We start from the raw sequence: 21,526 nt of genomic DNA, 5'->3' as shown, positions 1-21,526 counted from the left end.
ATAAAGCGCCTTTGGAGATTGAGATATTGGAAAAGAATGAGGAGTGGGACGTGCACTCTGCATGAGTACACTCATCGGAGCTGCAGTATATATGCACTCATCCTCGCGTGCTCTTCTAATTTCACGCTAGCGTCGTTCTACATTGTTTTCTCACGCAACGGCAGCCTGGCTGCACGCTTTCGGCACCGTAGGGGACGCTGTGGGTGGCCGCGATCGTTTCTGCTTACTTATACGCCGCTGATAAGGCACCGATGCCTTGCCTTCTCGGCTATCAACGCTTCCCGATGATCGCGATCGTGCCTATTGCTCGGATCACCCGATATAAAAACCGCCAATGATTCACAAGTGTCATGTTCTATATACTCTACGAGATAGTGTCAACCGTTTGCGAGATATTGCCATAGTTATACTTTCAAGGAGACTTTCGAGGAATTATCCAATCAAAGTACGGCTTAACCTACGCAAATCACTTGCGTGCTCTGGATCTGACATATCGATCGCTGTATTGATTCATGGGTCAAATATCCAACTGCTCTGCATATATATATATATATATATATACTTGGGCGAGTGGGGAAAAATTTCATCGAGAGCTTCGTCATCTGGGACGGTTGCGTAGGGGGGGGGGGGGGGGGGGGATGGAATAAGGAATTTGCGGAACACGGTCGGTGTAGAAGCGGACGGTGATGAGGGTTTATGGGATAATGTTGAGATAATGGAAATCGCTAGAGATTTGCGGGAAGAGCGAGTTTAAAACCGTGGAATGGGGAAAGCGAGCGAGCGAGCGAGTCGGTAGCCGTAAGGAGGATCGCTTTACGGTGGTGACGGGCCTGTGAATCGGCGTCGAATTACGCTTGGCCGAGATCGATGGCGCTCGTGCGCTTTTCCACCTTTATCTCGGGCACGTAGCAGCAACGTAATTGAAGGAAATCGTGGCTCGCTTACTACGTTTCTGCTACACGCTCTGTCTGACAAACACGTGCCACGTTCCACGTAGCATGATTTACGCGATTGCTCTCGGACTCGTCCGGTCTACTCACACGCGTGAGCGTGCATCGGCCAACTATCATCGACCGTATCACGCCACTCATTCCGCCACGTCTCGCACTCCACATCCCTCCTTGCACTCTGCAGCACTCGATCCCCACCAAAGCAACCTTTCGAGAAAGGAGAGAAATTTATTCGCAAACTGTTGCCGTTCGAATCGAGACGTTCCTGCGACGAGCGTCCTTCGTCTCTTCGAGAATATGGATAATGTTGTACCTCCCCCCCCCCCCCCCCCTTTATCTTTTTCTCTACCGATGCATCAAATATCATCCGGTACCACGAAAACCATCCTCGAGAGTGCAAAATAGCCGAACTCTGACGATCGTCCAGTTGTAATAATTTATAGCTTTTTTTCGCAGTTTGTATCTCGAAGCGTTTAAAGGGATACGTCCAAAGTGTTCGGATGGACTCTGGTAAGGGAAAATTAAAAAAGTTTAAGTTGTGCGTGGACAGGTTTATACGTTGAACCCATTTACCCTTGTTTGCCAACGCTTCTTCACTCTGCTTCCATTTGGTCTCTTTAACGCAGCACTTTTTCCCTCGTTAAATGACCAAAACCACATTGGCCTTACGAGAAAGAGGAGCGTGATCGTCCGCGGGAGTTCCAATTAGCGCCCCGATCGACCGGTATCATTTCATTCATTCAACTACCAAGAGCACCGTATTCCCAAACCAGGAGCAGAGAGAGAGAGAGAGAGAGAGAGAGAGAGAGAGAGAGCGATGATCCCGCGCGATGGATAGAAAAAGAGGTATTGATGGCCCTCGTACCAAAACAACCAATATACAGAGTGTGTATATATGACGCTTCGGAAACTCGTACATCAATGAAAATATTGACAAAACATCGCTGAACGTTTTAGGGTAAAGTTTTACGGCTACGGGATAACGGACAAAGAGAAACTGCGAGATAGAGGGGGGGAGGAGCTATTAGGGGCGATGATATAAACAGGTTAATAACGATTTCGGTGAATTTACGACGCTGCGCGACGTCGTGGCTGAACGGTCGATCGGACCATCTTAATTGAATAATTATCATCAGTCATGTGTGTGTGTGGAGCAGGGAGCACCCGAACGTCAATCGGCGATTCCGCATCCGGCAGAAAAATACTGACGCAAGAAGTTAATGGCACAGGTTCGGCAGGAGAAGTTATTTTAACGAATGTAATTACCCGACGAGTTGGGCTGATTATGAGCGGTGAGCGAAACGATCGGGTGGTTTCGCGCGCGATCGGCTCCACCGATCGTATCTCCGCCTCGCTATTAGACCCGAGATAAATGTCATCGTTGTATCAGCCATATTACACGATCACGTTTAACGATTTATGTCAAACGGACTCTGAGTCATAACGACATTTTTTCCAGCGTTCTATCCATGAGCTGGCGGAGAGCCGGGACCATGCAGCCGCAGTGGGTCTCAACCGTGTATATACCGAGAGGGGGTATCGGGGCCGAGTGTACGCCAATGGGAAGAGGCGATAGTACATTTCTAATTGATATTATAGCGAGATGATTTATCCCGTGATTATTCGCGAGTTAGCGCTGCAACGTCCACGTCGCATTTGGCTCTTGCCGTACGGGATACTTTCGCGCCGATTCTCACATCGATAATGATAATGGTATAGGGATATAAGAATGGGAAATATTCAAGTGGAAAAGGAGCGTTAAAGCGCGGACGTTGCAATAACGTAAAATATTTATAGCGCGCGCGCCTTCTTAAGCGGATCATTCGCGTCTCCTATTTGCTCGATTGCGATGGTGGCCGCGCAGGCTCTTCTGCCCGTTAAATATATATGGATCTCGGGATAAACGGAGGAAAAAGGATGCGAGTGTTTCGTTGTATCCGGGGCCCCCCGGTCGTTTCGCGAAGACCGATCGAGTATCGCGTTCTCCAGCTTCGCACGAGATCTCTAGATCGTGCTCCGGGATAGCGGTAGCACTCGCACGGTAAACATGGAGAATATTGGTATAATATGTAGATCTAGACATGTACGTGGGTTGTCAGTAATGCTCTCATAAATCAGCGCTCCTATTGTTTTCCTTCATCGAGTGACCCAACCGCCCGCACTGCTGCACGGTAGCGAGCATTACGTATTTCTCTCTCTCTCACCCCCCCCCCCCCCCTCCCTGATCCACGAGAACCCCGTAAGAACCGTAAAAAAGAGAGAAGCCAGAGCGAAAGGTCGAGATAGCCCCGCCTTTGGAAAGAGCAGAAAAATCACGTCGATTAATATTGCAAATCGAACGGTTGCTCCGCCGCGGCTACCGAAGTAAAAGGAAAACTCGGGTGTTACGCCACTGCGATTCACCGGACGGTCCATATATCAAGCATCAAGTGGATTTAGCGCGAACAAAGCGAGCCAGCCAGACCGAGTTACATTGTCGCCTCGACACACGCCAGCTATCTGTGCCGTGATCGCATAATAAGTGCTCTTGCGATATTCATATTCCGAATATTTCACCGATCCCGTATATATACGTGCGTTATGTAACGAGACCACTGACTTTTCTGCTACTTGCTTCGAAATAACTCGAGTGTACAATGTAGTAATGTTGTATATATATATATATATACTGCATATGGCATTAGAAACGCGAATGCATCGCGGCTCCACCTATCGTGATAGGCAAATCTGTGCAAGGTGGTGGGAAGGGTGAAGGGAGAGGGGGGGGGGGGAGCTCTACCGTGTTACAAATCACTTTCATAGTCCTGTCTTTATGGCCGAGAGTTATAATTTACGATAGGCCCGATTGATGCAACTGGCATCAGCTGAGAATCGTGCGTGCAAGCCTGTCGGCTCTGTCCGGGACCGGTAGATCGCTCGACACTCTTTAAAAGCTCCAAACCCGATAGCTTAACGACTCTCCGATACCGTGAGAACTGATCAGGAGTAACTGACTTGCATAAATACATGGACCGATCGGTCCCCGTAGCTTCTAGCTCTCTTCCTGCATCCCAACATCGCTAATTTCCGTTTTAATTATTCTTACCTCAAGCACGCATCTTATATACCGCATTATTTTCCTATATTTTTTGCACGCGATTAAACCGACGCTCCATCCATCATCGAACACCGTCAAACCAACTCGTGTATATTCTATATGTATAGGATGTGCAATATCTTCTTCTCCAGAATTTCTCTAGAAATACAAACTCACTCTCGTTGTACATATACTATATATATATATATATATATATATATATATATATATTGCTTCTTTGCTCGAGTACAAACGAGAAATGTGCGTAAAGTCCAATCGGCCAGACTCCATTTGAAATTGAATGAGAAAACGTTAGGGAAAATAGGAGAAATCTAGGGAAAGCGCAAGTGTAGCATCGGCGCGGCGCCTATCGCAATTCCATGTAATAATTGCATGTATATAGCGTATATGCAGTATGAGTGCGTGCGCAATAATGCAGGCGTGACCCCAACTTTTGATTCTCGCTACTGGAAAATGATGCACGGTGGCCGTATGATCGCGTTTCTTGGGTACGGACGATGGGAATTGTTCGGGGATGAAATTGATTTGCGAAGCTCTCGCGGGTGGTCCGTTTGACGCGAGGACGGGGAATCGTCTTTGCCCCTCGGCTGTGCATCCTTTCTAGCCGAGCAACAAAACCCTCGTTGCAATTATTCCGACTACGTCACCGCCTCTCGGTCCTTGTGTCGCGGCCCACGTAATTGTTTTAACGTTTTAATAACTGCCCTCGCGTGCACGCTCGCTCTCACCGAGAAAACGCGGGCTTATCTCGCCAGCCAATGAGACGCTACGCAGCGCTACCCTCTCTCAAATTTCCTCTTGCTGTCTCCCCCCTCCAAAAACATGATATAGAAAACTCTGGAATTTTCTCAAAGTTTTCTCGCGTCTCCACCAAAAATTACCCATCACATTTTTTTCTTCCTACTATCTATATACATATATATATATATATCGAATGGAGGAAGGTTCGGGTGGTATTGTTTCATTGGAGCGTAATAATGCGCGGCGCACGAATGCACGATACGACCAGTCGTAAAATCCTTACTTTGAGCCATAAGGTTCCGCATTGACACCGCGGGAGATGCGATCTTAATTATTCCGGTCCGCCTGCACGCCAAGTCGGGTCACGGGGAGCCTTCCGCGCTCCGTTTCATTTCAAATGACTCGCATAATTGATCCATTAGCGCGCACGCTTCTCCGTGTCCCTTTCGTGTCGTGCGTCTCCACCACTCTTATATATGCAGTGTATGCGTGTGTATGCATATACTGTGTATACACGACAAAATTTTTAACGATCGATTTTCTCGAAAAATGAAATAGGATCCAGTTTATCGGCTCGCGTATATATATATATATATATATATATATGAACACCGAACACGCTGGTCGAGACGAAATTTGCGAGTTGCTTATGTACACGGTGATCCTATTTGGAAAGCAGGATTGGGATTGTTGCCAACGGCGAGTAACGGTTCTCGCAAACTACTATAAATTGCAGCGTTGCCCTTCGCTGGCTTTTCGGCCATGCCAAGCGCGCAGATTCCCTAGGATCGTGGGTTAATTTTCTGCGAAACGGCAATCTCCGTGGAACATTACGATTGCTGTAATAGCGCTCATCAAGCAACACCGCCTATCACCTTTACCTTCGTCTTGTCTAATTACAGGTCACGTTTATTGTTTCAGGAGGAGAGCGAGCTCTCGAGCAAGTGGTGGGCCAGTGCGCCCCGCCGTCCGGACAGCCCCTGCGTCCTGGGGGCGCCAACGTCTAGGGAGGTCAGTGTGAATATATGTATACGTTCTCCTCTTTAAAAACCTACGGCAAATTCCCTTGAAAAATTCTTGCCTACTTTTCTTTTTATTTACTTATTTAATTTAACATCTACCAAATAATGGTTATTAGTGACAGGGATTACATTAATATCTGTACAAAATGTATAATTTATGGTACATAAAGTTGTGCTGCGCATTAGCTATGAGAAAATAAGGAGTAGACGTTAAATTTCTTGCGGCACATGTGTATACACAGGGCGTATTTGCTTGTAAGTCGAAAACTCTAGGTGGATGGGCCGATTCTGAAGAGAAAAGTCTTGTACAATTTTTAATATTATTAATATTTATCGAGTTACATAAAAATGTATTCAGCCTAAACGCGTCTTTATGTAACTCGATAAATATCAATAATATAGAAAAAAATTCATTAGACATTCTTTTTGCCTATTACAATATCCATAAAAAAATATGATACATTATTTTTAATATTTTTCGTATATAACGAGTTACGTGGATAATGTTTGTAGATTATCGTGCTAATGAATTTAAATCCGGATGGGAGTTTTATTTGGCTCAACAAATATTAGCTGTATGAAAAATACATACCTTTTATCATTACTATATATCACGTCATTAAAAAATTCTGAAAAACTTTTTAGTATTATTAATATTTACCAGGAGCAATATAATAATTAATGCAGACTCCTCATTCTAGACATGTTTTCTACATGACTCTATAAATAATAACAATATTAAAATATTCTATAAGAGTTTTCTTCACAAGAATACTTCTTATAATCTAGTGTTTTAGGTTTGTCAAAATAGAACAATCAAATGTTCCATACACGAATAAAATAAGTTTCAATGGATAAAATCAAGGACATGGTAAATATATATATATATATACACATTAAAGAGACTTTCCAGTGTACAAAATCTACCATCTCTTTCCGCGTTTATCTCTAACTACTCAGTATCTGTATAGGAGTCGAGTGTCCCTATTATAAGACCAGTCCACCTACCACACGAGAGCAAGCGACTGGTACAGAGCAATAGGATATGGGTGGGGTGAGTGGAGTTGGTGTCTCCATTTGTTTACCAGCACCCAAGGGGGGTGTCCGTGGGAGGTGGTATGAGACACGTGTCGTTATCCCGCGATGGAAACTCGGCACGATACGTGATGGCACCCGAATCGCAACCACCAGTCTTCGACGCACATCTTGGTCCCCAATAGGGACCACGAAGACCGACAAGAACGCGCGACGCGGCGACACGTCGCTCGCGCGGAGGAGCAACAATTAGCTACCAAGTGTCGTAGCGTCTATTTAGCTAGGCTCGCTTCTTTTTCCTACCATGCACGTGCAGCAGCAAACATTGCTCTCCCCCAGAGTCGAGACTTCTTTTATATATATCCTATACGTACCTGCATGGTATACAGATGCTATATATATTAACATATTACACTCCCCTCTTAATCGTCCTTATCATTCTCGTTATCCCTGCCAATTATCATGCAAATCAGCCAGGTTGTTTCTCTCGATTGATCCGCGGCGGAATCTTAATGAGACTCGCGCAGGGATGCAAGAATCTCGACCATTAACGAGTCGTAACAGTCGTGCCACGATTTCTATGGATGCTGGCTAGATCGCTAAAATTATGAGCGGAACGGTAATCCGTGCATAAATCACGATCGGCTTCGATTCCGATCTATCGGCCGGGAAGTGCGATGCTTCGCTATATATATATATATATATATATGTATACACGTACGGACGGCAGATGGTAAGCGACAATGCGCTTCCTCGTAGCGACAATGCGACAAATTGAGCGTTGCGTAAAATTACGGTTAGTCCTGTGGTGCAACTTGGAGCTAGCTCATCATATATATATATATATATATAGGAGCTTGTAGGGAGGGGTACCTATCGCGAGTGCCCCTTCTTCGGCAACGTTCCCGCGCGCACTCCTCGGTTTTTGCATGGTTCGGCCAGACGGGGACGAGCCGGGAAGTGAAACGTTACGGCGGGGGATCTTTGCGCGCGGTAGCGTTTGCTTGGCAAGAGATTCGCAGGCGTTTCATATGGGATTAGCGTCGGTAGATCCGCGGGTAACATCAGGCTGCAGAGTTAGGTTCCGTTAGGTGGACGTAGGCACCCGCGGGCTTCCCACGCCAATTAAACATGACTCATTAACGGCCAGAAGCCGGTAGCCGGGATCGATGCCTCTGCCGAGAGCGGCCAACCCTTCTATAATTCACCCGTGCAGAGGCAATCGGAACTAATCTCGACCACCACCACCACGAGAAGTCTTCTCTGGGCAATACGATATTACAGCAGGTATAACTATTCCACACGTAACCGGTAGTATCGGCCCACGATGTTCACGAGAGGGCAATATTTCTCGCTGGTCTCGTGCTACCCCCTTCCCCCACCCCCCCCCCCCCCCCCCCACCATCATAAAATAACTGGCACACCCAAGTTAAAATTCGTCTCGCGTCAGAAATAGAAAGATCGCGACGCCGCCAACTGTACGTTGTATCCCCGGGCGGTATATATCGAAATTCGAGATATTTCCCAGCTTCGATAGAGTCTGCACGACCGCAGTATCGGCGTCCCATTCAATTTGCCGGTATCTCGGCGAGATCCACATAACGCGCTGTCAATGTAGAAAGTTGTTTCTGCAAAGTATTCAGCAATATTTATATGGGATGAGAGGGAGTCGCGAAACTTCGTCCGCGGAATCTTCTTCCAGTTGGATGTACAATATAGAGTCGAGCTAACGGAATGTCTCTGCATTCGCGCGTCGAACGCTATATGAACGATGATAATTCTTCGGGCTTTTTAGCGAAATTCATCGATATGTAATTGACGGAGGAGCTCGTTCGCGACGCTTCTCGAAAGGATCCTCGCATCGGTGATTGGCCGATGTGTATAATGGAGAAGTGGTGGATGCGAGAGATGCGTGAGAATTCCAGTCGGATGCGACCTGCTAGTTCCCTATATATATATATATATATATATATATATATAGCACAGCAGTCGGCGCGCCAAGTCCCGAGAACGAGGGTGGAAGATTTAAATGACCACTCGGCCGTCGTTTCGCGATCGTTTCCGATAGTCGGGATTCCAGGATCGGGACATGATCCCAACTTGCCTCACGGTCTTTGGCAGCTGCCTCGAAAAGCTGCTTAGCCGACGGTATGTACACACTTGCACGCGGTAGTCGTGGAATCCTCTCTCTCTCTCTCTCTCTCTCTCTCTCTCTCTCTCTCTCTCTCTCGACGCTCTCACCCGCGTCCCTATAGCTGCCGCTGCTTCCCGTATGTACGTCATCGTCACGAAGGGTAACCCGTTATACGTACCTCGCCTATATAGCTAGACAGACCATGGGACCTGGCATCGTGTGACTTTCCCTATAAATTACCACCTGAACTTGGCCTAATAAGTCGACTCTGCAACAGTCGCAACACGTATACTTGGCCCGCGAGATCCGCGAACGATCGACGATGTACGCCAATGGACTATATCTTGATCAATTAGCCCGTTCGATTGGCGCACGCGCACTTTTTATCGCCGCGCGCTATTAATTCCTGCATTCGTCGATCGATCGATCAATATCGAATTATATATCGATGAATTGGTTCGTTGCTCGCACGTTCGATCCTCCTCGCATCGCACGATCGCACGAGGAGCGATTATTGTTTCTCCTGTGCTAATTGTTAATTGCCGGCCGCTTCGATCACGTGGTGCACCGTATAACGAGCGGAGTGTAAGAGAGGGAGAGAGACGAGTCGAGATATGGCCGCGAGAGACGTTTCGAAAAGTTGTTCGAGCCTGTAAATAGGCGTTTGCGAGTGTTATGCAAATGACGCGGCCTGGCCACTCGTCATTCTTCATTAATCCTCCAGCGGCTGAGTTAATTTACCGATCGACGGTACTACCTGTTCGCTGAGAAACTCAAAGAGCCTCTTCCCAGTGGATTCCTCGCAATATTATTGCAATTCACGCTGGCGCTAATTCGCGAGAGATCTCAGCTCCCTCCCTCTCACCGCGATGTAATCCGATGAGTGGCGGGATGTGAAAAAAGGCAGACGGAAAAAATGGTTTGCGTAACCGGATATTTACGAGCCGTTTGATTATTCTTCTTCTTCGTTCCTGTCGCCTTTGCAAAAACTCTGTAGGATTTTCGTAGAGTGGCATATCAGAAACATGGAGGAACAAGGAATTCCGGCCACTCCGAGGGATTAGCGTTAAAATTGAGCGCGACAGTGGCCATTTGGAAAGCCTCGAGATCGATCGCTACGATTTTATACATATAGGTATATTGTAACAGTGCGGTTCCCACCGCGCACCGCCCACCGGCTTTGAATTTCTACATTCGCCATTGGCGGTGTCGGAAGTGGGTATCTGGGCGATCGATTACGCACGCGATCCGACTCTGATGACTCCTCCGCCGCATCACGCCGATTCGCTTATCCAATCTGGGATCTCGATGAGAAGACGATCGAATGCCTCCTCGATCGGATGAATTTTATTACGAAACGCTAAATGACCATCCGACTCCCTAATGGCGCGTAAACCTATAGCCAAAGTCTTCTACAACTTCCGCTTGCTCGGAGTCCCTCGCAAATCCTTACGAACGTCGGCTTTCATTTTCGCACAATCTCGTCAACCTTTAATCTCTCTTACCCCTCTCCTCCTATGCATTGTATATATATATATATATATAGAATTAAATTTTCTCCCAACGCAAAATTGTCGGATAAATTCGAGCGACGCTCGTTATGCCGAATGGTAAACAATTGGGAGACGAGGGAGGTCGAGAGGATAGCGCGTCGTTGAAAGGAGAAGGAAAACAGATTAATTTTGATAAGCTGGGATGTGCATACGTGACCGTGGACTCAATTCCGGTTTAGAGTCTCGAGATGGAAACTCGAGTGTATATATGTAGTATATATATACATGCGGAGTCTCGGCATACACCAATGATACTCCCGGATCTTTCCTCTGGTTTGATGTCGTCACCACGATCGCCACATTTGCCGCGTGCTCTTCTCCGAATTACGCAAGCATCCTTGCCTATATCTCAACACACACGCTACGCGGTACACCTGTAAACGCGTGTCTGTGTGTATATTCCTAGCGATGTGCTCGTGCACGCACACTTTGAACCGTATACGTGTGCGCGAACCTTACACGCATCTATGCATACGGAATAAAACATATATATATATATATATATATGTATATAGTGTATAAAGAGAGTACTCGCACCGCGCCTTCCCGCAGCTCTTGGAACGCAGAAAATTATAAACAAAGTATGGACGCGCAGCACGGACCTAAATCTCCACGAGAGCGGCTCGCATCTGTCGGCTCCACGGGCCTTTGTTTCACCCCGCGTGGGCGTCGCAAAATATCCACCCATTGTTGATGACTCGTCCCTCGGGCTCTACCCGGAAAAATCACCCGCCACGGTCCACCCATGCAATTTTCATCCTTCTTCTCGCTCCGACTCTTTCCGCTTTTAACGCACTCTCCCGATGGAAATTTCACCGATCCGAATCACATTTACCAAAAACGGTTTAATGCCAATCGAACGCGTTTGGCTGCAACGATTCGCCAGGTTTTATCAACGAGGAACACTTTAATAATTGTGCGTATCAAACGCTTGTCGAGGTAAACGAGTGGAGGGGAAAAGAGACTGAGCACCGCTGCGGAATCGACACACGCGCTTCATTGGATGATTTTGCGAAAAACTCCCATTTCCATTGGGAATCGGATCTCTTTGCAATGTATTATACATCATCGACTCGTGTTTTGTATAGTTGGAATCTGGAGAAAGATGGAGAAACGGCTGTTTCACCTATTGCGAATTTGGGCGGGGCCCGAGAGTGCACTCGCGGAATTGCATTGTCCAACGCATAACTTGCGCGATTCACACGCGGCCCACGATTCCCGTTGATGATCTTTTCACCGAGATCCACGAATACGCTCGCCTCGCTATTTTCTCCTTGATTGCGATTCGACATGGCTGCGCTTACGGGACCATCGCAACATTCTTACATACACACACATATATATATATATATATATAGTTAGAAATAAAATCGCGTCGCTTGGATGATGGAAAATTAACTTTTTTAGGCTCCAACGTTTTTCTGCAGCAATGAAATTAATGACTGCATCGCGTTTCTTTGAAACTGCAATGTAAAATCCTTTGGAAATTACACCTTGCGTATATGTAGAGATTCGAGGGAGATATTTCGTCAAGAGTCCGTATATAATAGTTCGATACGGCTATCAATCCTGGGAAGGACGTTGCTGCTCGCAGGATACAGCGTTCACGTAATATTTCCGGAAGGTATGAAGAAACGGCGGGCAGTAGCGGTTAGGCGTGCTCGTTACGTCTAGGAAGAGGAAGGCAAAGCTACGATTTTTATCATTGAAAATGTGTCGAGTCAGTCCCTTGCAGCCACACAATCCTAACTCGTAACATCTGTCGTTTGTTGTTGACTACTGGCGCATACACGTATATCTAGTGTATATATATATATATATATATATAGTGGTGAACATACACATGTACAGCGACGAGTAATGATTGTTGAGAGGCTCCTTCTATCGTGTGCTCGTGTACTATATACATCCATGCAAATCCACGTATATATATATATATATATCCATGTACATTTATACATCTACATTCGTCCCGCGCGGAGACTCTTCAGAGGCTGCAAGAAAATCCGAAAGAAGATGGCACGCAAGCGCGCTACAACCAGCATTTCATTGCGTTTCATTGCAAAATCACCGCGCATCCTTCGATGCTCGCGCAGCGTCTATGTTGAATTCCAACGTGGCTGATTAAACGGGAAAAGGCGTTGGACCATTAAGGATGCGAGGTCGAAACGACATTGCTGCGTGAATTCGTGGAAATAAATAATTAAACGCGTATGTACACTACACTCGTGCTTCTTTCATCCGACGTCCAATTAATGCAAGAAGAGTACAATTCAAGTCTTATATTGTCTCCGGTAAAAGCAACGATTCTTAAAGTTTCATTTTCGTCGAAGAACCTTCTTCTTGGATTTGCGTGTTTTTCCGGGACATAAAAAGCAGATGGAACGGCAAAAGAGAATAGCGAAGCGAGGTGGATGATTTATTATCGATCGTTGGACACGTCGAGCACGAGGAGCGAAGCCCCCTACGTCGTAAACACGCGTTGCTACGATCGTTCGGTTTGGTCGAACAGCTGGCGAACCACGAGAGAGTAAGTAGACCTTCGTGTCGTCGCTCCTATACACAGGTGGAGGCATGGAGCACCTTCGGATACGCCGAGGTGGATCGGCAAATTATGCCGGTACAGCTGGACCACACCGAGCACCTGTCGCTCGCGAGCTTCACTTTTACTTCCATGTATATGCAACGCGACTGTGTACGCGCCTCCGAGTCCCAAACCTCGCGCCTTGCAGAGACCCGGAAGAGAGACAAACTCCCACCTCGATCGGCGCAATACACATTTCGACGCGAATCAAGAGCTGCTAAGCAACGAAAAACCAATTAAAGTGTCGAGATAGCGATCCAGTGGCTCGATCGCTTATTCCTCTACCTCGATTTACCTGAGTTTTTTTCTCCCTCAGACTCCTCCCCCCCCCCCCCACCCCCACTCCCCTTCTTCGGCTACCACAGTTTTTTTCCATTCCATATACTCGCGCGATTCATCAATCATCGAGTCTCGATGCGCCGAGACACAGTGGAAAAATTGGCTTCGGTATAGAAGGCGAAGGTTGATCGAGACGAGGAATAGGTTTTTTGGGGGTTGCGCGTACGCGGATACTTTCGCTGGATAGACGCCGCGTGCTCCTTGTATCGGCCGTGCGTGGCGTCCGTTCGGCTCGCAGCTGTCAATCGGCCCAATTTGAGAATCGACTAGGCAGCTTGGCGTGACGATCGAACAGAGTAATTGTACGCTATATAGTTGCGCGCTGCCTCCTCTCTCGGCCTCGGATAAACAGAGAATCTCTCATCTATACGTCCGGGGATACAAGTTTAATCGGACGTTAACGTTTAATTATAGGCAATGGCGGAGCCTCTCCTGCGGATAATTCGAAAAGTGTACCAAACTCGCAATTACAGAGAGAAGGAGAGAGTTATAATCGTATAATTTCGGCTATATAAGTATACTAATTGGACAGATTATTTTCTGCTTCTCGCTGTACGTCATCGCGGATACCTTTATATTTTCGCACGGCCGTCGTGCTGCACACTCGCGTAATTAAACTTACGAAAAATTTACTGTTAACGGTACAGGTGTTGATGAATAATTGGACGGAAACGATTTTTATTCGGCTCCTCGAAAGCAAATATTAAAACAACAACAACGTTTACGGCAAACGGCTCGTCGTCTCGTTAATTATTATCGCTCGGATACCTCCGTTTTCTCCCGTACGTGTTCCTAAAAGATCAGATCGCATTAACGCGGCCTACCGATAATCACCGGTCTACTAGTTTTAGCACCGATCAATTATTTTTTTACTCGTCTGCCGTAAAAAGGGGAATCCGAAATCAGGTCGCGGGTAGACGAGCGTCTTGGAATAATAATCTGTAGGCGTAAAGAGGTGGTTGCTGAAGGGGGGGGGGGGGTGAGCCACTACCAATTTCATGATTCTTCCTTCATAGTCGGGACGTGGACTCTATCGGTAAGATCGGAACGATCGTGGCAATGACCCGTTGACCGTAATAACGTTCGCGCAAGCATCGACCACCGTGAAGCTGGACGAGATAACGAGGCATCGGGGATACTCGCGGATTTCCTTTGGTCGCTCAAATCCTCCCCCAATGATCCGTACAACTTCTAACGTGCCTCGTATCTCGCGAGACTACAAGAAAAAATGTTAAATTCAAGGCAGAAAAATCAGTGATATTTTTTTAACACGTAACTATATTTTGATAAATATAAACTCGTGCCGCATTCCTCTCACGCACGAGCGTACGATGCAAGCTTAATTATTCAAAAATTTGTTTAGGTCACCCAAACTAAAAAGCCGTATCCTGCGGCTGCGTTTCGTGGAATCGTCGAGAAAAGAAATTGAAACGCGGCAGAAAAATCGATTTTTGTAGGTCGCAACCATCGCTTCACAAACGCAAGCTCGTTGGCTCGTTCCAGCCACGTGTGCGCTCGCATACGAACCCTCCTTAATTAGCCCAGTGTTGCAGCTCGAAACAATCACCTCCCTCTGATTATGCGTCAATGTCGTATCAGCCACGCTCTATTTACCACGTTACAGCACGGATTAATTAACGCCCGGCGCTTCTTCCAGCCCGTAGCGATCGAGCTAACGCGCGCCCACTCGTCAGATTCTTCCGTGCACGATGACGAAAGATCGCGTAAAAATTTGCCTCGTCGACGAATCTTAGAAACGACCACGAGACTCGTCCGGTTGAAGGAAGAAGTTACGATCCGCCGACGGTCGCAGGTGAAAATTTTCGGCGAGGCAGGATCGTTACTCGAGCAAAACATCGCGACGACGTACGCGATTTCTAAATCAGTAAATTACCGACGGACGTTTACTGTCGGAAGAAAGGCACTTAATTTGTACGAGGAAGCGATGTTATAAAGGAGAACCGTTCGTTCGTCGAAGCGCTCGTGATGAAGCGGTGGTGCGTGCCTCATAAATAAAAGGTGAACGATCGTCCGAGAGCTGTAAGTTGCGTTTGACTGTGTGTGTCGTCTATCAAATTATCCCCAACTCACCCCTCGCCGACCCACCAACCTCGACACTGCGCGCTGCAGGATCGATAAGAACGATCTTCTCCATTCGTTTCGACGATCCTAACCGTGCTATTAGCTGAAACTCGTTGTTTTGCTCCTCGGACGCGACATTCATCATCGAAACATTTAATTAATTTCCTCATTTTTCGCCTTGTCCAAAACTGGAATGATTCGTTTGCACCGAACGAACAGTTCTGGAATTGTACATCGCAAGTTCCACAACTCGACTGAACGTAGTATGGAATTTTCAGGCTCATCGGGTAACATAATGACAGGCTAAAATTGAAATTTATGTTAATTTATTCAAAGTGTATATATATATACATATAACTATACGCGACGATCCATCGAATTCCGTTTAATTGAAAGGGGCGTCTAATTTCGCGTGGTGTGCGATGATTTGGAATTTGAAAGGACGATCGCGTTTGGAGAGGTTGACGGGTATATGTGTGCGATGGCCGGATCGGGAGTGGCCTGGCCCGGATATCTCGTTGACGAATGACTTTTTCGGGAGGACCGAGTCTGCGGGCCGAAGCCAGGGGGCATATAATTAAATGGAGATTCGGCAATGATGGCTCGGTTAACGAATCGCAACGCCTCGGCGACGTATCAAGGTCGTCCATTTGGGCCCCGAGAAAGCGTCGACGTCTCTCGCCTTATTTTCCTCCTTCGTCCGTTTGATTTTCGGTCGATGGATCTCGTTATCGATACCCAACCATACGTGGAACACATATACAGTACATATGCTCGCGCACAGTGTTATCCCGCACGTAAAGTTTTCTCCAAATCACCAGTCGTATAAAGTGTACTAGTGTAGGAAAATGGTACACGCTTTGCTATATAGCGTTCTCTTTTGAATGGGTGGTACAGGTTCCTTGACAGCTCCTTTCGAGGTTGATCCTTCAACAGTCTGCTGCTGCATTAAGGCCGGTCGTTGGATGTAAGAGAAGAGGGAGAGAGAGAGAGAAGGGTATACACTGCACATATATATATATATATATACGTGGGACGAAATGAAAAGAAAAGGAAATGGAAGAAGAAGTAGTAGAAGAAGTAGAAGAAGAAGAAGCTAGCCACTCGGAGAATGCTAGCATAATCAGTAGGCCGGCTTACCAGCTCCGGTTTAAGCGATTGTGAGATCCACCACGGAAGAGCGGTGCAAGTCATGCAGCCAGGAAACCGTCAGCGGTGTGTTTCTGACTCCCTACTGCTAGACTCTGGGCTGTGTTCGCTCACTCGCGCGGTGTAATATCATTATCATTGGCCAAGGCAGCCGAGGCGAAGCTTGCCAGCTTAATCAATTATTAGAGAGGTGCTCCCTTCGGAACCTTTCGCTGCCATTATTCAAACCTCTCCGCCGAGTAGAGGAGAAGCCGATCTTTTATCAAGGTGCAGCAGCCTCCGCTACGGCAGAGGCCCGACGCTTGTCCATTGGCGAAATAACGCGGGGAGAATCGTCAGCAAAATACTCGGCCGTTCTTATACAATTTGTAGCGATAAATCTGAGATATAATGGGATCTCGCGGATGTTAAATTAAAACGGGGGAAGGCAGGTAGCGAGAGTACATTTATAGCGTAAGTTCTTGGAGAGATATGGGATGGGATAGGGTATATACATATAGGAGCTGGATGCGGCAGGTACATCAGTGTGAAAACATGCGTGTACCGCAATAAAACTTGGCCGCTCCACCGAGACTCGTTCGTATCCATTAAAGGCTCGCGTGCGGCTGCCTGTGCTATAGCTTTCAAGTAGCACCTTGCCGATATGCCAACGTTTCGTTGTTCTTCTTCTTCTTCTTCTTCTTCTTGTTGCTTTGGACTCTACAGTCCTCCATCGAGCCCAATGTTAATATATAATTTCGAACGTTTGGACGTACCCTTCCGGAAACGAGCGTTCGCTCATTGTGCGAGCGGCCCTCGGCTTCCTTATAGAGAAACGGCGAAGGAACACCGAGCATCGGCAAAAACCGCGCGCGGTGCGGCACTGCGCGCTGTATTTTAATCGGCTTTTCTAGGAGCCGCACCGGCGCCATATCCATATTCCTCCGTTAGCTCGGATGCCAATGGGAAAATCCTCCTCCCCCCACACTCTTCCTTCATTCACTCTTCTCGCGTACAGGTATACAGTCCCTCTTGTCTTCGCGGGACCACGATTTTTGTTTAATCAAACAGGTTTTACCTGGCCGGGTCCATTCCCCGCAAAGCTTATTCCGCTATCTATCAGCTATACCCACCGAACGGTACTTTTCGATGTCATGTCAAAGCATTCTGCAACGTCCACCGTGCTCTATCATATTTTATATCCTATACCCAAAAGAATCCTTGCGCGCGCCTAACTCTCGTTTCGTCGATATTCCACGATTTTTCAACGATCCTTCCAGAAGTTGCTCGCAAGGCGACCTGCCGATAGGAGAGATTGCTCCTTTCGAAGCGTCGAGCCTTAATAATTAAGTCGTAGAGGAGAGTGAGAAAGGAGGGAGGAGGGGGGGGGGGGGGAGTGCTTACAGATGCGAGGTATTACTCGAGCGATTAATCAAGAAACTCGGTCCTGTTATTAATCGTATCGCCGAGGCCGTCGCCCTATACCGTAATAAGATCTTTGTCCCATGCCACTGCGGAGACAACTCGCAATTACATCGGCAAATACAAACTCATCGACCAATTCCGTTATGCAAAATTCTTAACGACCATCGTCCAATCAATTATCCATCGCGACTTCCGTTCTATATATATATATATATATATATATATATATATATATATATATATTAATCCATCGAACGTAAGTGCACGCAACGTCCACAACCCAGGAGAAAAACTTTGTCGAGTCCAGTCGTTATGCTTCTGATTCCTCCAGTTTTTCTGCTTTATGTTATATATATAGAAAGTAGCAAAAAGTTTTCCTCACAGCTCTCACGGTACATTGGCGATATTCTCTGAACAAATTGTTAAAGTTCGAGTCCAGTTTTTAATGGACGTTATATATATATATATATACTCGTGTGATTAATATTGATCTTCTCCAAATCAATGCTTATTTCTGTCCGTTTTACCATTCTTACGATTCACGGAGGAGAAAGATCGGGACAGGAGTGCGAGGTGGAAGGAAGGAAGCTGGCTCGCGATTGGTGCGCTTATTAGCATGTATTGGGACATAATGCGCCACTCCATTACGTGTTGCCGGTTTATCCAGCAAGCAGCGTCGTCGCTTCCTCGTCCCCGGAGGCTACGAGAAAATTCAGTCTGATGGATTTCCAATGCTCTCGTGATTTATCGACGCGATCCAACCGCGAGGCGCTCGGGCCCCTGGCGAGCGATCATCGCGAATGAATATTGTAATTCCTTTTATGCGCTGGCGATATATTGCGGCAAACTCGCGCGCGCGGTACACCTATCCTCGCCGTCCTTATAAATTAGTTATCACGCGTCAGAAATAACCAGTCGCTTAATGCAGTCCCGCCAAGCATTGATTCTTCCTCGCTCTCGATCCCTGCGCCTCAAAAATCTATCTATATATATGTATATATAGCGCGTATCGGCCGGTGCATTAAATCACGCTTTCTCACATAATTCTCCAGCTAATCCTAATTCGATCGAAAACACCTGTTTTTATACATCGCGGGCAGGAACTACTTATTTGTATAAAATTACTGCTTACGGAATGATTTGTCAATGAAAAATAATTGTTATATATTTCCAACGGACCGATCGAGGCGTGTGTATGATTAATTTGATCTCGAAATAAGGCGCGGTGTTTTTTTCCTCCTCTCTTCTCATCTCGTATATATTCTAGCCGTTATATATATATATAAAAGGGAGATCCTCCTCCAAAAGATCTTTTAGAATTATATCGACAAGATCTACCGTGGCCGGTGTAACTACGAGTTATTACGAAGATAGGGGCCCATTATATATTATACACGGTTTCTTTTTCCAACAATCATTGCAGAGAGCGGGAGGACGCGATACGCGGGATTGAGTTAAGTGGCGATGTAGACATTAGAGGAGATAAGGTGTTTATGTAGAGTAATTTCCAAATTAGCGAGTTGCGGCCTATTCGAGCGAGCGATCGAGCTCGCTGCTGCTGCCTGCCATGCCCACCAGCGAGATAATATCCTCGCACCTGGGCGCTTCCGACAAAACTAACTCACTCGCCATTCCCTATAGGAAAAGCAGCGGAACAATTTTTGCCACTCTCGCTCGGCTGCGGGCAAGAAAACTGCCGAGCGAGCCTGTCACTCTCGATATCCACGATAAACCGAGCTAAATCGCTGAGCTTTCGCTGAAAAAAGTAATAGCGGGGCTCAATTATATCCCAGTTAAAATATATCACGCGTCTACCGTAATAGGTTTGCGTGTTTTTTTCCTAACGCGTACTATAGCAGAGTACATAGGCAAAAACTGGTCGAAATCCCGCGCGTAATTGTGGAACGTCACGCACTTTGGACTCGAGAGCCACGGTCTATACTCATCGGTGTACAACTATATATATATATATATATATATATATATATATATGTAGTTTTGATTCCGAGCCGGACACGAGGTTTCTGATGGAGAGGATGTGTGTGTCTGATGCAATATACGAATTTTAACCGACCGCTAATTTATCCGAACATTTCCGTAACTGCGCTAGTCTATATACCATATGTATATATGCATATATATATATATATAGAGGCCATGGCAGTTTTGCCAGGATTAGCATCGGCATTTATCGTTCCGCCGCGGATATATTGATCACCGTGGATTTTTATCTGAAAACATTTGTAGTAATTAAATTAATTCCAGTGGGATTCGTTCGGTCGGCGATTGCTCAACGAATGATTGATGAATGTTACATTCTCATTACGGGCCGCTACTGTGAGAATAGACGGCATATCGACTATGGCAACGGCCCGCAATCATTAAGAACAGTTTATACTCGCTCTTTCATTAGTCATCGTTGATTCAATACGTCCTTTCGATTTAAAGCATCGAGAGCTGCACACGTACCATTACCCATCTTCCACGTTCCTCGCCAATTCCTCCGTGCTTCCTATTACGACGCACCAAGCGTGTCTCCCCGCTTCACAATCGAATCTTAATAAATCCACAAGTGTGTACCACTCGACTCGCCTCTATATACATATATGTACGTACACACACGCACACACTCACCACTGTGCCACGTACGCGTTTAAGCAGGATTTCCATACGAAAGATCCGACGGGGCTTCATTAGCGCCACACCTACTTTCCGAGAAAATGAGCGTTCCGCAAAAAACCTATCTCGTAATTATCGCTTATTAGTTTACGTAATTATCCGCATTTTTTTCCATTGCAAAACAGTGCTTTAATCGGTTAAACGTACGAAATGGGTTGTATCGCAACTGCATTTTCGCGTCGCATCGGTGCATGGGCTTTCAATTGGGTCAGTCGGGTCCTGAAAAATCATCGAGTTTTTCGCGCATGCTAATGCCTATATATATATATATATAAATATAAAGTTGTATATCAGCTTGATTGGAGTTTGCGGGGAAAAGACTGGAGGACAAAGTCGGTGAGAGGAGGAATCGTCGTTACTCATTCGCGTCGTGAATAACAAGTGCACATCGCTCAATGTTTCCAGAAACGAGAACGTTGCCATGGGCGTGTCTCGCGTGCTCAATGTCTTTTCGGAATCGATTTGCGAGCGTCGCAGCGCGTATCGTGCTCGTGGCAGTCGCGAAGCGCGCGTTTCTCCGCGAATTCTCGTCTCTGTCCAAAAAAGGATTCGCCTTAAAATCACTTTCTTCCTTCCTTCCTTCCTTCCTTCTTTCCTTCCTTTTCTCCTTCCTTCAGCAATTGCTCCCTCCCAACCCACCAAAATATATATCCTTCCACAGCCACGACACAATTTCTCTCAGCCAACTTTTAACGATATACTCTCGTGAAAACTTTTCAAGCAGAAACTACCTTATTCCTGCAAGATTCTAGCGAAC

General features: G+C 46.4%; 1 protein-coding gene across 2 annotated transcripts in view; it reads left to right on the top strand.

The window, feature by feature from the left end:
• LOC136782850 (uncharacterized) overlaps positions 1 to 21,526 on the top strand; it is a 199,166-nt gene that overhangs the window by 54,376 nt on the left and 123,264 nt on the right. For both annotated transcript variants that reach the window (XM_066742547.1, XM_066742548.1), the window contains exon 3: positions 5,710 to 5,799. In XM_066742547.1, the coding sequence (XP_066598644.1) occupies positions 5,710 to 5,799 (90 nt within the window). The remainder of the gene's footprint in view (positions 1 to 5,709; positions 5,800 to 21,526) is intronic.

This window comes from Prorops nasuta, unplaced genomic scaffold, assembly GCF_024137725.1.
Source record: "Prorops nasuta isolate Cenicafe-Biocafe unplaced genomic scaffold, Cenicafe_Pnas_1.2 PNAS00030, whole genome shotgun sequence".
Taxonomy (NCBI): domain Eukaryota; kingdom Metazoa; phylum Arthropoda; class Insecta; order Hymenoptera; family Bethylidae; genus Prorops; species Prorops nasuta.
This window is presented reverse-complemented; position numbering and strand designations above follow the sequence as displayed.